The sequence below is a fragment of the Syngnathus typhle genome, linkage group LG18 (genome assembly GCF_033458585.1).
Source record: "Syngnathus typhle isolate RoL2023-S1 ecotype Sweden linkage group LG18, RoL_Styp_1.0, whole genome shotgun sequence".
In the NCBI taxonomy this organism is placed as follows: Eukaryota; Metazoa; Chordata; class Actinopteri; order Syngnathiformes; family Syngnathidae; genus Syngnathus; species Syngnathus typhle.
The window spans coordinates 4,814,352-4,830,800 of NC_083755.1; the positions used below are offsets into that span (position 1 = coordinate 4,814,352).

A 16,449-nucleotide genomic window follows, 5' to 3' on the forward strand; every position below is an offset into this window, starting at 1 on the left:
CATTTTGATGATTTTGTGATTGAAAATAACACCAAATGCTTGACACAATTATAAATACAATTGTTTTATTTGCCATTTTAAATTCATTTCCATGGTTTGAATGAAGTTTAAAGTCAACCAGTCCTAAAACAAAGATTGATTGATATTGCGTGGTCTAAACCTAAAAGTGTAAATGAACTCTAAAAACATATTTACACATTATAAAATGGGAGTCAGTTTTCTTATGTAGGTTATTGTGCAGCTCATTTAATATGTTTGTATATTAACTCCACTTCAAATGCTGTCCTTTGAGACATAAACAATCTTTATCTTAAAAGTAGAATTATTAAATAATACTTTAAGGCCCTGTTCAATCGATACAAACACTTGATTACATTCTTCAGAGGACACACATTGAACAAAGACAAAAACTGTAGGCACATGAATATACAAATAGATGTTAAATTGTAACGTTCTAGAAGTTGGTCAGTGTGACTCAATTGTGCGTTTATGAAGACAGACGTCCAACCCGCATTTCAGTAGGAAGGAAATTCTAGATCATTTGAATGTCGGACTCCATGTGTCTTTATTCTTTGACTATATTGTGTAGAGATTTTTTCAAACTAAAAAATATAAATCACCTTCCTCCAGGACTTCCCAAGAGGAACCTTAAAGAAAGACAGTCTGTAAGTGACTGGAAAGTGCAATTGGACCGAACGCGGTGGATCTTACCACTCTCCTCGAGCCTGAACCGCCTCCTTCCTCACTAGCCTCTTCTTATCATCTAGAGGTCTGGCCAAGGCTCGCAGCACTCGGGCCCGAAACGGCAAAACCTACAAGTTCAAACTAATGCTTAGAATGTTTCTGTGACATTATATTTGGACAGAATAGTCAAAATAATTCTCTCTGTGTTGTAATTTTACTTTTAATTTTACTATAGTCCTTTGCTGCCCTCTTGTGGCGTCTTTAAGTAATTATTCTTTATTTTTACCTCATGCTCAGGGAAGCGGGAAAGGGCGTAGATACACCGCAGTGATGCGATCTTGACATTCTGCAAGACAGCATACATTCAAACAAACCGTGTGCTTTTTTTCCCTATGCTACTGACATTTAATTGACGCTTCAACACCGTCGGAGGTCTTACTAACCATGGTGGGAGCGGACGTGAGGGGCAGCAATCTGCCCATTAAAGCTTCAAGCTGTTGGATGAGCGCCGGTGGCGGGTCAGCAATGACAGGCTCCAGACAGGACAGCGTGGAAAGCTGGACGCCCTGGTCGGGGTACGTCAAGGCCTCGAGTAACAGTGACAGCAGCTGGATACACACACAGACACCAAAGTATTTTAGAATCATTTAATTTAAGTTTTCGTTTTCTTGACTCACCGCTGGTAGTTCAGTAACTTGAACCTGCTTGGGTAGTTTGTTGACAATATTGGACAGAGCCTTCAGGTAGTTTGGTTTCTTCTCTGGAGGAGAGACACACAAATAGAAAACAAAATGTTATTAATATTTAAGGGCATGGTGGTGTTAGCATAGTTATTAGCAAATAAATGACCTGTAATAAAAGAATGAGAAATATTAAAAGAGTGCCAGTGGCTCACCTTGAGGAGCCGCGGTGAAACCTTGCACCAGCTTGGCTGAGTTCTCGCTGAAGAAGCGTTGGCGGTACATGATGCGAACATCTGCGTGGCAACGGCGGCTAAGGACGTCGGCGGAGTCGCTCATCAGCAGCGAGAAGCTGTCAGCCGCCGCCGAGCCCAGATCGGCGTCATCCAGCAGCGAGAAGAGCTGAGATGAGAAAATACGGTGGTTGGATTTACACTCCAGGTCTAAGTGCTAGCAAAAATTTGGTTTACCTTGTCAGTCAGTGTTGTGCATGTTGGGTGGTAGCGGAGAAGCAGAGCCTTGGCCACCTGGAGACACGAGCAACTCCAATGTTCAGTTGACAATTGACACACGGTTTCGGTGTGGAGTCACTTACCCATATCAAGAGCGTGAATGCCTGCATGCGAACACCTAAAGCTGCTGCGTTCAACTCGTTCAAAATTCTGGTCATTGTCTTTTGGAGTAGACTGTCAAGAGAGTCGCCTAAAGAGAATTTCTTGTTGTTTAAACGTTGCTCTTGTTGCACAGGTTGACCTAAAAAAAAAAAAGTGACTAACCCAAAGGGATCTTGTTGACCAGGCCAGCGAAACACTTGGCAGCGGAGATGTATGACATCGGGTGGCTGCAAGTGCAACTCATCTCTTCCAGCTCTGAAAGCAGCCGCTCCAATTGGGGCACCGACACCTACAAAGTAGACTTTTTGAATGGAATGCCAAAAAGACGACTATTTAGCAGTTTGAGAATCAGTTGCAAAATCGCCATTTTGTTAGGCGGACTAAAAAAAAAAAAGGGGTTGGGATAAGACTCACAGTGCGAGGTAAAGAGCACACGCATGCCATCAGCAGACAAACCATCTGAGATAGCTTCCAAGAGTCATCGTGCTGTTTCTGGGATGAGCAAACAGAGCAAAAGACATTGAAATACTCCCCACCGTTACATTCCAGTCAAAAATATGTGCATACATTTGCCAGCAACTTGATGTGTGACGGGAAAGAGTTGCCGGGCAGAAAGAGGACGTCACCATCCAGGAAGAGCGAGACAAGCTTCGCTGCCGTCTGGCCCGCCAGTCTAAAAAGAATAAGACAAAGTGAGAACCCACAACAGGAGCTTGGAAAATAAACATTTGCAGCATATGACAATGACAAAGTTAACTTGTGAAATACTAACGTTGGCTGCAGCCTGGAGCAAGCTGTGCTGATGATAGCGACCATGGCGGAAAGGACCGCCTCCTCTGCGAGAGGACTCTGGTGAGTAGATGAGCTCTCACCTAAAATGGATGTCAATTTTCAAAAATGCATAGTGGATAATAATTGTGGACCTCGCGCACCTTTAAGCGCTGCTTGAAGCGCTAGTGAAAGCAGTCGCGGGATGATGATGTCATGGAAGCATCGGCCGGAGTCTTCGCGGTCTTCCACCAGCTCGGCTATTTTCTTTAAGCTGATGCACGCTAACACGGCCTCCTCTAATGAGAAACCAAATTTGCCTGCAATATAACATTTGAGGTGTTTATTTCGGATGAGGTTATGTGTAACGTTTTTGAAGGATTTTTTTTTATTCAGAATTGTTGGTCAACAAAGCGTTCGAGGTTCCGTGCATGAGAAAAGCCAGTGACACTGTACCAGAATGTGCTGCATCGAGGACTTCCAAGAGGACTGACGTGCTCTCCTGCGCCACACTGGGCTTGGCGGAAACTGCCGCCAACATGGACAAACAGCGCTGGCGCACTGCAGACTGCGTTTGTTTTATGTACTCTCCCTCTAGCTCCATTGACTCTGAGCATAGGAAATAAAACAATGTGAATATTCTTTTACATACACTTAGCGCTGCTACAAATAGCAAAATTTTGACTAACCTGAAAAGATGGCTTTCTTCATCCTCGGGATCATATTGCTGACAAAAACATTCGGGTGCAGTTCTGCCAAGCCTCCGGCACATGATACCACAGCGAGACTGTTGGAAATAGAAAGAAAAACGTCATTTCTAATATTGGGAGACAGAAAACAAAAAAGAAAAAGAAAAAGTGAGCTAACCTGACTGCGTCGTCTTCATCCGACAGCAACAGTCGAGCCAAATGATCGACAGCCAGCTCGATTTGAGCCTTTTCTAATAAACCTAGACGACAAGGAGGATTCCCTTGAGAATGCACGGCAAATCCGATTTTGTTTAATAACATTGCAGCACATCTCACCGCTTTGTCGCGCCAGTGCCATGAGCATCGCCGTGGCCGTGATCTGCAGGCTGCTGTTAGTCTCCGAAAGAGCTGCAAAAGTGAGGCAGCACAACGACGGGCAGATACCAGAGAGCATATGCTCCTCTAATGGACACACAAATTTGGGTGGAAATTAAGTTGTTTGGAGAAGACGGACGACATTTACCCTGAATGATCCACTCACCGTTTTCTGATGACTTGCTGCTCTTAACAGACTGAATAAACCGCAGCATCACCTCCAATAATGTGCGTCTATGTGAACACTGATACAAGACAACAAAGTGACGTGATGTCATCAACGAAAGCGGGACTATAATGTCTACCTGGTTTTTGCTGTTGTACTGCTCGATGAGCGCCGGCATGACTGCCGCGACGATCATGTGACTCGCCCTGTTGGAAGCGCTGCAAGCAGCCTGGAGTAGCTTAGCGCTGGGCCACATTAGCTTCAGGTCCGGCTCGCTCAGATGATGCTTGCAGTCTAGAAGAATCTCACAAGCTCATTCTCCCCAAAAATAAAGAATCATCTTATAAGTATGAGAATAAATCACCTTTCAGAACCATATCCAAGAAAGTGCTGAGGGCGTCTTCAGAATCCGACTTAACAATCGAGCGAGAAAGACAGGAGGTGATGGCGGTAAGAGCAGCGAGGCCTGCCGACTCAATTTTTTCACTTGAGGTTTGGAACACCTGCAGTGGAGAAAAGAAAGAAAAAAAAAAAGCAACTACTAATTGTAACCGTGTAATAACACAATTTGTCGCTTAACAAACCTCTCTGCGCAAAGACGCCCACAGTCCCTCGAGGAATTCTGCCAAATCTTCGTGTTCATACGTTGCAACACCAGCAGCCTTAAACAAAAAAAAAACAAGTGGAGATGAACAACAAGATACAACAGTACTGTCGCTAAAAGAGTCCTCAGAGTTGGCTACTAGAAGAAGTGAGATTTCCCACCAAGGTCTGAAGAGAGTCCAACTTTGCGCTCTGAACATCCGAGTCCAGCTTTTCAATGATGAGGGGCAACAGAAACTGGAAAAAATAGTTTAAAAAAAAGAGGCTCAATGGTGAGCGCATGTAGCAAAGTGTCAGCGTGACTACAACGTAGACAAACCTGAGCAAATTTAGGAGTTCCTGTGAGGACTTGCCTCAGTTCTTGGACCAGTTCCTCTCTGGTGATACCACGAGGGTCGTTGGGGGGCTGCGATAAGCAAGTACAGTTGACAAGAAGTTTTCATGAAGGTCTGCTTATTCTTGTCAACTTTTCAGTCACTCACCAAAGCAGATGAACAAACAGGAACTTACCGGAGTAAAGTCAACGGGGAAATAGCAGGACGTCACATCGAAAAGATCCTCTGTATAGTGACCTGCAAATACACAGAGGAAATAACAAAGATATTTAAACTTCAGATGATGACCATGACGCCGAACAGATGAACATCTAAAAGTGTGCGAGAAAAGACCACTCTCTCACCCAGACTGTAACCTCTGTGGATGATCTTCTTGGCAATTTGGAAGGCTAAGAGAATATTGCGAGGGTCACTCTCCCCATCTATCGACTGGATGAATCCAAAAACAAAGTCTGCTCCAAAATCTTTCAGTTCTGTAGATAAAGGGATTAAATGGAGCGCACATCCTGAAAACATCCATTAAAAGTATTATGAGTATTCTTATGATTATTAATACCAGCCTCTCTGGTGTCCATGACGTTAAGGAGCATCTTAGAGAGAGCCACTCGGTCAGCCAGCAGCAGCGACTGTGGAGAATAAACAGGCGGCGTGTCTCGAGGTTGGCAAATCAAAATATTTGTCAATCAGCATCCATGTTGCATTAAAAAAAAAAAACTTACCCGAACATAAACATTATGGAAGATAGACTTCAATATGGAAACTGCTGCACCAGGAGGCAATCTTGGGCTTTGTATCTGAGCGGGGGTAAGAAAGAAAAAAAAGTTTGAATATTACCTGACAAACCATGTTAAAAAGTTTTTAGATGATAAAAATGAGTTTGTAGTTAGTTCTTGGCCAACTCACAAGTATTCTGAGCCCCTGCAAGACAGGCGGTGTGGTTATGTGATCGTCGCCCAGCCGGTTCTCATAAAACGCTTTAAGAACTTCAACTGAGGAGACACAAATATTATCTTATACTAGAATGGAACATAATGGAACTGTTTTTTTAATCTCCTCCACGCAGAAAATTAAACCATTGCAATGGAGAGAAATACCTTCTTTCTTAGTGAGGTCTACATCTTCTAACACTTCAGAGAGCAGCTTGATTCCTCTGGCTCGAGTTTGAGGCTGAGTGCTGGTCAGACTCAGTCTAAAGAAAAAAAAAACAAAGAATACATGAAACATTTTATGTCTGAATATATTTCTGCTATATTTACAGCTCACCCCAATGCATCCACTAACTGCAGAATAGTAAACTCTCCATTTTTGAGACCTGAAAACAAACAACACGTTAATTTTAAATACACGTTCATGGTCTCACACACATTAGCCAACAGTATGGAGGTCAAAGGTTCGTTGACTTAGACTTCACTTTATTCATTCTTTGGGATTCCTCTATCAGGAAATTCGTGTCCAACAACATTTAAAACGCAGAGAGGGTAAAGGCTGACACACAGACGATATGAGCGCAAACTTAATAGGCTCCAAACAAAGGCAAGAGGCCCAAATAACCCATAATAACGAGACGCAATGTCCAGAAGACTAGGTGCAAGCAAGCAACTTAACAAGCACTTTTTTAAAGAATATAGACATTAGTTTTATTGTCTTTGTTTGTCGTTTTATTATAGGAACTTCCGATGATGAGAAAACTTGCACTGCGGTTACAGTACCAAAACAGGATGTTGAGGCGCTAAGTTAGCTAGTTCACCAGCATCTAGCTTTGCACGCATTTAAAGAAACGGCAGCGAAATATATACAATTGAGAGTCATATTGTCAATATTGGACATATATTTATGCACCTGCAGCTGTATCTTTGGCTTTACTGTCTTGCAATCCGGAGACAAATTCCTCCACAAGTGACACCAGCACACTTGTTTCAGCCATCATGCCTCTTCACGTAACTGGTGCGCGCATGCGCAGTTGAGGACAAAGTTATTATTCTTCTTTGAAGTTTAAATAGCGGATTAGCGACCTTACTGGTGTATTACCGCCATCTACAGGCTGACTAAGTCCTTAACGAGTGCACCAGTCTTAATATGGGAAACAATGGTAACACTCAACTGCGCACAAAGTTGAGTCGTGACATCCAAATGTTGAGTTTAGATTTAAAAAGAACGTATTCAAACACGCAACGTGTACAACTCTCCATCATTGACATTTTGATGTAATTGGTCGCGAGCATAAGCAACTGTAGCATTCTGTACACGTTATTTTTTTTAGTTTCCTTTTACCCTGATTCACCTGAACATATCATCACCTTAGCGAATGCGCATGCGCAAAAAAAAGTTCAGTGGAGTCGAGATCCACCGTCAGTAACCTTTTGCTGGAAGAGGAGTGATATTTAACCATTTAAATATGGAATTTATATAAATTGACACGATCGTGGACAATCATAAAAGAAAATAGCCGTGGGGGGAAACAGTAGCTTCCGATCATCTCCACGATCGAAGAAAAACTGTTGGGGAAATACCTCTCGTGCTCGAAGTTGGTATTTTCCTGACGAGGAAGCTAACTGGCTAACATGATTAGCTTGGGGCGAGAAAAGTGGACGATTTGTCAACATCACAACGGGGGACAGTAAGAAAGAAAAACACTCTTTGATCAGTCCTTGTTTTTTAGGCCGGACGTTTTGAAAGAAAACGGAGTCGCTGTGATTTACAAAGTATTTGACTCTTAGTACTGTGGCCCACGAGTTGTGACGCTCTTTAATCGTGGCAACAACTGATCCAGGTAACGCGCAGTGATCTCAACACTTGGCTTGCAACATCAAAACCCGTTGCCAGTCCTCCTTGCGAGGCTACAGTTTGTAATGGGGCCCCTGCAGAGTTAGTAGGACGCCTTGAAGCAGAGTGAATCCCATCCAACCATGGGAGGATGTGTGGGAAGATACTGGGAACGATGGGATGATACACAGAGCAGAGGATCTTCCAGAAACGGTGGTCGAGGAGGTAAGAACATCATGTCAGGAGTAGCAAATATTTTTTAATGGGAAATTGTTTCACTCATCAAATTACTGGGTCATTGAGGTTCTGGTGTCCAAGGGTGGAAGACAGCCTCAGATGCACTGATATAAAAATTATTCTTACGTGTATTAGTTTCGATTTGGATAAATCTGCAGCATTGAAAAGGATTTTTACAGATAGTTTTGTGAATTCATTTCTGATATGAGTAAAAATGCATGTGGTTTATTATGTCTGCTACTTTCTTGGAATTGCACATTCTACAAAAGAAAAATGCCATATTTTGATTTAATTTCCTACATGCAAATCAAGACTTAATATTGTATTAGCGACCAGACTAAACTGCAGCAGCACGCAGACATTCTTTTTATACGGCTGCATAGTTCCTGACCCGGAGAACAATTCAAATTTGGCTCAGCATAACACAAAAATTCCTTTTAATTATTCGGCGGTTAGAGGCTTTGAAGACAAGACTGGTGAATGTTGTTTTGGTATTCAACAAGCATACATTTCCCATTATCACATTTGGCTGAACTTCTCTGTGTTATTTTTAGAATTTAGAAGCTCATCTTCTCAAAGAGGCCTTCCCAAACTTTTAAACACTTCAAATCTACTGTGTTAGAGGCCCTAACTGTGTGTGTTATTTTTATCTGAAGTCACAGAAGGCCGAAGCGTTGTAATGATAAGCAGTATTTTAAGGGAACCAGCCCATATCTTCTTAAAGTATACATCCTTTGTGTTCACGGTCTATATTATTATAGACATCCATTGCAGTGCCAGTTTGCAGCCTGCATTTATGCCATTTTTCCTGTACGTAATGCAGAAAAAGCATTTTAAGAATTGTCGGGGCTTGCGAGGAAGCCGCGTGGATTTAAATCTTACACCGTGACACCATGTCCTCCGTAAGCCGCCTGCGTGATAAATAATTAGTTTGAAAGAAAGGCGACCGTCTTGGATTTGCCTTTTTTTTTTTAACCTCCTCATTTCCCATTGCTTCCAATTCAATGACTGGGAATTAATTAAGATGGTTGGTCATTTGATTGATGATACGAGCTTACACATTTCTCTTAAAGGGATTGAAAGATATTGTGCTAAAAATGTGCACGCACCCGGCGGCCTATTAGATAAGTGCTTAAGGTAAATATTTAATGACAGGGGGAAACACAAGTAAAGTTCCATAGATAACAGCGACACATGCTTCATGCATATTGTAAAAGCTGAATGGAGTCTTGAATAGGAAGATTTGTGCTGGATGTTCTCTAATCAAGCCAATGCACGGCAATTAAAATTATGTCATAACCTGCTCATTTTCCAAACAATTTTTAGGAGGTGTACTTTTTTGCCAGTGCGTGCTATCAATACAGAGCCATAAAATAAAACCGTTTTGGTTCCTTTTTCTGTTTACAGCTCGCAATGAGCCGCTAAAGAAAGATCGACCCAAGTGGAAGAGCGAGTATCCAATGACCGAGGGCCAACTGCGGAGCAAGCGCGACGAATTTTGGGACACAGCGCCGGCTTTTGACGGCCGCAAGGAGATCTGGGATGCCCTGAAGGCTGCCGCCGTGGCTCTGGAGTGTAACGACCACGAGCTGGCCCAAGCCATCGTCGACGGCGCCAGTATCACCCTGCCGCACGGTGAGCCATAATACACAATGCTATAAAAAGAACTACTTTTGTAAACTCTGATCTTTTTTTCCCCCAGGTACTCTGACGGAGTGTTACGACGAACTCGGCAATCGCTATCAGCTGCCTGTCTATTGCCTCGCTCCGCCCGTCAACCTCATTTCAGAACGCAGCGACGACGATCACAGCGACAGCCCCCAACTGCCCGTCGCGCCCAAGAAGGAATTTCAGCTGAAGGTACACTTGGATTTAATTCCTTCCATCCTCAAATCTGTTTTACTGCTGAACAACAGTTAATCCAAAAATATTCTTCAATCATCACAAAAAAAATAATAATTTAAATTCTTACCATTGCATGTTTCCTGCAGGTGCGCCTGTCCACGGGTAAGGACCTGCGTCTGAGCGCCAGCATGACGGACACTATCGGTCAGCTGAAGAAGCAGCTGCACGCCCAGGAGGACATCGAGGCCGCCCACCAGCGCTGGTTCTTCTCGGGAAAACTTCTTACGGACAAGACACGGCTGCAAGACACCAAGATCCAAAAGGACTTTGTTATTCAGGTCATCGTCAACCCTCAGGCTCAACCCAAGATGTCACCTCCAGCAACCACCAGCAGCAGCAGTCCTGAAACAGAATAGCTGAGGTCCAAAACAGGACCTTCAGTGGGATAAAGCCACCACTCCGCACGCAATTCTCTGACCTTTGCCCTTTTACCAACGCTTGCTAGGTGCCAATGGGGAAAACGTGAGGAGGTGTTTGTGCGGGCATCGATGGACTCATTTATGTCACCGCAATCCAGGATAACAATCTCTTTAATAGTTCCTTATATTGTGAAAATGACAACAATGGAGCTTTTTTTTTTGCACATTTTAAGAGAACTCTCGAAGGTGTTTGCGTGCCTTCTATCAGACAAAACAAAAAAAGGGTTCATGTCCACGTGGAAAGTTGAATTGCTAGTCCAGCCCCTTTAAAAAAAACAATCTGCCCTTTTTAACAATCGTTTGGGTGTGTTTGTGCGGACTTCTTCAGGAATCGCAGTCACTTATACAGGAAATTAAGAATTCTTTTCTAAATAAGATGTCTGTTATTGACACTATCGAGGCCCGATTTGTTTTGTTCTTGCTATTGTTTTCTCAGCGGTAAAATATATATCAGTCCAGTAACCAGTTGTCGTTACGCCGCGGTAGAAACCGCCCCTCGGTAGAAACTCCTAACTAGTCCTCGTTGGACTTAGGTGTTCTAAAGCACAAAACTGCAGCAGAGTACCAATTCCAGAAAAAACAAAACCTGTTTTGACTTGCCGTTTGCAGATAGCAGTATGCTCTCTTATGGACTGTAGCGCTGCACATCATGAGTTTGTTTTGTCTAAAAGGCAAACTGTCCTGTTTGCTGGAGCAAAACAACTTATTGCTATTAAATAGCTATCAGGTGAATTTTTCAAGCTGGAAAAAAAACCCCGTAGCAAAAGTGTAACTCCACTTGAACTTAAATCTGATTCCTGTGCAATGCAGTGACTCATCTTGTGTCTCATGACTTGCCTTTACACAGAGTGCTGCTGGTCGCTGTCAAACTTGATTTATGCTGTTATTATGTCGATATTGTCTCTTAAAACAGGCAATATCAGTGGATTGCAATGTCTTGTATTTTTTTTTTTTTAAATAGTACAATCATAGAAATACATTTTAACCCCACCTCACCATAGCAAGATTTCTGTATTTATCAACTTGTTAGCCAGAGCTTCTTGCTATGAGTAGGTTTCTTATTCATTATGCAAACTTGAATAAGGAATTTCTCTATGTGCAATAAATACACTCTAGACATAGGCCTAGATGACCGTGCATTTGATAGAATACCAGCTTTGTGTATGTGTTTCATATCCGAGCAGGAACAGACACTTCTTGTGTGAATCAGCAGACGCATTTGTCCATTGTTTGTTTACCTTTAACACTTTGTATTCCAAGCTGTTGCCCCGACGTTTTACCTGGGAGCTCATCTTTTTACAAAATAAATAATTATTACAAATTTCCCTTATCCTTTTTTTTTTCTTTTTTAAACCTTTATCCTGTTCTATTTAGTCATGGGTCAGTTTATCATGTAGGGTGGGGTTTTGTCACATTTGTTTCAGTAATGCGATGACTAATCAGGTCATATTTTTGTGAAATAAATGTGAATTAATATGGTGCCTCAATAACACCAATACAATACATCAACTAAACGGATTTTAATTCAGAATTCCTTTTTTTTCCCCCAAATTGATTTTGACTCACGTTTTAACAAATCTAAACCACCAGTAGGGATTATAATAAATAAAAAGATTTTCATTTCAAATATTATTTAAAGTATATCATGTAAGGCAATCTAATAAAGACCCATTCATAACCTCCATATGTCGTACACTATCAGAAATGCCCAGCAATAAAATGCAAGTGTTCTAATCTACCACTAGATGTCGCTCCTCACCCGTACAATGAACTAAATGGGCTGTAAACTGGAAAATGAATGCCATAGTATCCTTTGAAAGCGTTGCACCACCAACTCCCCCTTTCTGCAAACCCAAGTTAGTCACTTGCGGATCTGTGGAGGATGTGGTGCATGCAAGCAGACCCGGAGAAAAAGCCCCTATTGACTGTGGAATTTCACTGGGAGCTTCATGTTTGTGGTCACTCTGCATGTCTCAGCCCATTCTACACTTTTTCCAAAGCACCAGCACCACTGTAGTCAATGAGGTTTAGAGGGGGCTCACAATGTCCACAGGGCATGGACTGTGTACGTTTGATTTATTTTTCTTTAGCTTCTTTGTTCATGTGAATAGCATATGCATAAAACCAGTGTTTAAATGACGTCACATAACATGACAGTAAAACGTCAGCCCAATTTTGGCTGTAGCCCTCTCGCTTAAAAAAAAAAAAACCCACAAGATATGAATGAATATTTTATTTATGAGCGTGTCATCAATCTGGTAACTTCGGCAACGATACGAACTTCAGTGAAGTGCATACTATTTTAAGTGCGTAGGGTACAAGTGTAAGAAAACTGCAGACTTTGATACGTCATTAAGTTGCCGCCATGTTGGGATGCGTCATCCAATATGGAAAATGATCCATAAGCAAAAACGTTATATTCGATTACAATGTAAACCTAATTCCATATAATTGATGGATGACTATTTACGATTACAAATATTTTTTTGGGTACAGGAACGGGAATTTTACCGAACGTCCCCGGTTTCCCGCTATTTTGGTAAAACCCGGAAAAGTGTGGAACAAGGGCGCGAAAAGTGCGTAACGGAGGGCAAGCATACAAGGATGAGTATCAGGACAGGGTCAAAGACTTTGAGGATAAAATAATGAGGGAGGTAGCACCAAAAGTGAATACATTTGAATTAAATGTTCGATAAAAAGTGAAAAAAGACTTACCAACATAAACGTTTTGAAACTCGAAGTTTTTGGACGTTGTCTTTCATTCATTCGATACAGGTAAGCTAAACTTAATAGTGTTAGTATTCATACTCTTTAAGTTGTTCGCTTTAAAGATAAAAACGGCCATTTTAATTATCAGAGACAATGTACTATTTGTGTTGTGGTGATAAATATTTTATCTGCCAGAGTTTAGCTTCTGCTAACTTGGTGTAGCACCTGCGGCTAAAGCAAAACCCTGGCTGGATTATTTACTTTCTGGATTTGACATCTCTGGGCTTGACTAACTAGCTTGGTTTCACCATAGTAACTTCCTTAAGACTTGACGGTTTTAACTTGAAACATACTTGTGACTTGCACTATGTGACTTGACCTTTTTCTTTGTCTTTCTTTCAAGGAACTTTACTGAGTTGGCGGGACATGTTCCCATGGAGCCCATAAAATACATACATTTTCACCAGAAAACAAACACTTGCAAGAATTGATGAGTTTTCAGGCATGGTGAGTCCCAACAAAACTGTGATTAATTAGTTTGAACAATAAAGACAAATACAAACCCTGGTGTTGACTGCCTTTCACTTTTACTTGTATAACAATGTCATAGTCAAGCTTTAATTGCATCCCATTCTAACATTGTCAACTGAAGATGCTAAATGTTGCCAAATCTTTTTTTACCAATCGATTGCTATGTGATTGTTGCTTTCCAAAGAAAAAGTATCAAAAGTTATATAATGTTCTGATGGTTATTTAATACATCAAATTGTTATGCAAAGTTTCCCACCAGAATAGATAGAAAGGAGTCAAATTCTCTGAAAATCCAAAGTGTTTGTATAGTCTTGTTATGGCAGCTTAATCCTCCATCTCCTACTCTCACCGTACTCTTATGTCTACTTACCTAACAAACTAAATCTAGACTGTGTGTGTCACCTGCAGAGCTTTTACTGTAACCCCCGAAGTGAACTTGGTCACCCTCTGTTGTCGGACAGGATTGGTCACAGGGCCCAGTAGGACCACAGCCAATGGAAGATAGACCAAGGACAGAGAAGGTAATTCCATATCTGAATGAGTTCTTGTTCATTTTATTTAATGATCATCTAGAACAGGGTTGTTCAATGTGTGGCCTTTTCTGATCCGGTATCAGGTCTATTGAGCTTTTACATGAGCAAATGTCTTGTAATATAAAATTTAAAAAATATATATTTATTTTTATATTCATCTATTAAATTTTTTTTTTTTTTGTATTGTAAATTAATATTTTTATTTATTGTCAGCCACATAGCATAATTGCCTCAGTCATATTTGAGTATCTTTAGAAATGAAGAAAATGAATTTTAGCGCACACAGTGGTATTTTTTTTATTTGTGTGTTTTTCCATCCCATCGTGTTAAGGGTTTTATTACCATACATTGTTTTTGTTTTATCCAAAAGAACCAATTACCCAATTTGATGTTTACATAAGATGTTGCCAAGTGTGCCCCCCCCCCCCCCCAATAGCACACACTTAATATCCTTATTTGCAAGCCAGCCAATCAGGAAGTGAGCTTTTCTTGTAGCAGACTGAAGCTTAGGAGAATCTTCTGGAGGCCTTGCAGGTTTGTCTAACCCTCACTTTCCCACAGTTGTGGGGAAACGTGACGCTGCGGGGGCTCGAAGCTTAGCGAAAGGGGAGGGGAGAAGAGTCAAACCTGAAAATTGCAGGTTTGACTTAAACATTCCCTCGAGCTCCTTTTGCTGTGGTTTTCTGGAAAGCTGCTCAATTCATATACTGTATGTGGGCTCAAAAAAACTGAGCCGTATGCACACGTAAAGGAAATTGTCATTCAGCTGCACAGTGACAAGGATTCTTATTAAAGAAGTATTTTGAAAAATGTTATTAAACTAAATGTACTGTTTCAAAAATAAAGTCCTAATGTTTTGCCAATTAAGTCTTGATTTAAATATTCCAGCTGAATACTCAAGTCGGCCAGTCAGATAGCATTAGCAGCTTTTTTTCCCTCTCTACAACACCATTTAAATCACTTTCTTCTGACAGAAGAGAATCCCTTAGTGGCACTCTCCTGATTGAAAAACACACGCATCTTCAGAAAAGTGGCCTACATAAAGCTCTGTCCAAGCCGCACGACAGGGCACGGCAGTGGAAAATGACAATTGCTGTCACTGCCTCTTGAGCTATCATGTTGCGCAGTCAGGATTGCTTGGCGGGCATCAGACGTTCACCGCGGACAGATGGCGAATTCGCATTCATCACATTTTTTAGCGGGGGAAAAGTAACACTGTGACGTCTTAGCAGAACCACTAAAATGGAAAAAGGCAAGGATGGGCTTCCTGAACTCTTCTACTGCTTGTGCATGACAAAAAAGTTTTTGGTGGAATACTTACTATTTTTTCCACACATTTCCCTTCACCACTTTTACCATATTCAGCCGATCCCTTTATACTGGTCACCACTTAATCTGGAAAAATAAAGACTAACCACGAGACCACCCTATTGACCCTTCATAGTGATGTCATAGGTCTTGCTTTCAAGGGATATGATACACGTCCCCACTGTTAAAAGCGGGGCTCTGTTGCAGATGTGAGTGGAAGGAAAGGGTGACTGTGGGGGTGGGAGTAGATTCTCTGCCACACAAGTTGCCCCCGGGCTTGAGTGGTTACTTTGGCAGGAAAGCAGGGGAAAAGAAGAGGAGAGTGTGTGTGTGCCACGTTTGCATCACACCACTTTCATCCCATTTAGTGGAGAAGCAGACTCCCTAATACTTTGGAACACCCTACATATTCATGTTTCAGTATTTGCAAATTAATTTATTCCCAGATTTTGTGTTGGAATTAATTCTACATAGTATTTGCTAAAAATATTTTTTTTGTGCTTAGGCGCCCTCTGGTGGCATCCAGGTGTCAAGGAGTATGTTGAGGTGAGTTGAGGAGTTTTGTCGCATTATAGCAGATTTATGCAATATAGCAAGAGTGCACATAACAAATTGTGATTATAGCCAGGGAGCACCAATTAAAGTTTTTTTTTCCCCCTCCCTTGCAGCAGCACAAAGAGGTTCCAAGACAGGGAATGTTTTGGCGTTTGAGTCGCCATGGATACCAAGAAAATCCAGGAAACAATGATGCATCATACCAACCTCGCCGCATGGTGTTTTTGTATCAGGTCAGTGAGTTTCAGTCTGGGGGTAACGCGAGACCGAGTTGAAACATCAGCGCATTCCCAAGTGCTTTCATTTGTCTGGGTCACTAAGAAAGAAAGGATGAGAGACAGCGCCGGAGAGGGAAAACCAAACCGCCGTAAACATGTCATCAATGAAATTGGAGACAAAGAGCAAATTTTCCCTCCTCAGTTTCTTCATCCTCATGTTTTGGATAGAGCCCATGCCTTAAAACATCCCTCAACCCACTTTGGTTAACATAAGGGGGAAAAATAGACTTCACACTCCACACAAATTATTAAACGGGTGGGCAATATTGTACCTGAAACACAAATACATTTCTTATT

At 41.7% G+C, this 16,449-nt stretch overlaps 2 protein-coding genes across 3 annotated transcripts; one reads left to right on the forward strand and one right to left on the reverse strand.

Moving 5' to 3' along the window:
- Positions 1 to 48: 48 nt before the first annotated feature.
- mms19 (MMS19 homolog, cytosolic iron-sulfur assembly component) lies at positions 49 to 6,868 on the reverse strand. 2 transcript variants are annotated; one of them, XM_061264562.1, is made up of 31 exons: positions 6,754 to 6,868; positions 6,178 to 6,226; positions 6,009 to 6,103; positions 5,818 to 5,903; positions 5,634 to 5,708; positions 5,471 to 5,540; positions 5,259 to 5,387; positions 5,090 to 5,151; positions 4,899 to 4,985; positions 4,742 to 4,816; positions 4,561 to 4,638; positions 4,341 to 4,479; positions 4,116 to 4,270; positions 3,977 to 4,055; positions 3,772 to 3,897; positions 3,614 to 3,695; positions 3,436 to 3,533; positions 3,203 to 3,355; positions 2,911 to 3,045; positions 2,751 to 2,850; positions 2,546 to 2,651; positions 2,393 to 2,470; positions 2,141 to 2,267; positions 1,960 to 2,066; positions 1,835 to 1,891; positions 1,580 to 1,766; positions 1,362 to 1,444; positions 1,128 to 1,292; positions 971 to 1,030; positions 712 to 812; positions 49 to 647 (listed from the first exon to the last, which is right to left on the reverse strand). In XM_061264562.1, exons 1-31 carry the CDS (start codon positions 6,839 to 6,841, stop codon positions 617 to 619), a joined length of 3,063 nt encoding a protein of 1,020 aa, XP_061120546.1. In that variant the 5' UTR covers positions 6,842 to 6,868; the 3' UTR covers positions 49 to 616. The 2 variants fall into 2 exon arrangements, with proteins under 2 accessions (XP_061120546.1, XP_061120545.1); XM_061264561.1 differs by having other exon boundaries at positions 2,911 to 3,066.
- Positions 6,869 to 7,233: 365 nt separating this feature from the next.
- Positions 7,234 to 11,559, forward strand: ubtd1b (ubiquitin domain containing 1b). The gene is made up of 4 exons (XM_061264699.1): positions 7,234 to 7,902; positions 9,322 to 9,549; positions 9,617 to 9,774; positions 9,906 to 11,559. The coding sequence occupies exons 1-4, from the start codon at positions 7,821 to 7,823 to the stop codon at positions 10,173 to 10,175; spliced, it is 738 nt and encodes a 245-aa protein (XP_061120683.1). The 5' UTR covers positions 7,234 to 7,820; the 3' UTR covers positions 10,176 to 11,559.
- Positions 11,560 to 16,449: the final 4,890 nt, after the last annotated feature.

Bases quoted from the DNA above. Each gene is read 5' to 3' on its own strand.
- ubtd1b (XM_061264699.1), top strand. From the start codon at position 7,821: ATGGGAGGATGTGTGGGAAGATACTGGGAACGATGGGATGATACACAG. The intron at 9,550-9,616 runs GTGAGCCATAAT...TTTTTCCCCCAG, and splicing joins CAGTATCACCCTGCCGCACG to GTACTCTGACGGAGTGTTAC. The intron at 9,775-9,905 runs GTACACTTGGAT...TGTTTCCTGCAG, and splicing joins AGAAGGAATTTCAGCTGAAG to GTGCGCCTGTCCACGGGTAA.
- mms19 (XM_061264561.1), bottom strand. From the start codon at position 6,841: ATGATGGCTGAAACAAGTGTGCTGGTGTCACTTGTGGAGGAATTTGTC. The intron at 6,227-6,753 runs GTGCATAAATAT...GTTTGTTTTCAG, and splicing joins AGCCAAAGATACAGCTGCAG to GTCTCAAAAATGGAGAGTTT. The intron at 4,480-4,560 runs GTTTGTTAAGCG...TCTCCACTGCAG, and splicing joins GGGCGTCTTTGCGCAGAGAG to GTGTTCCAAACCTCAAGTGA.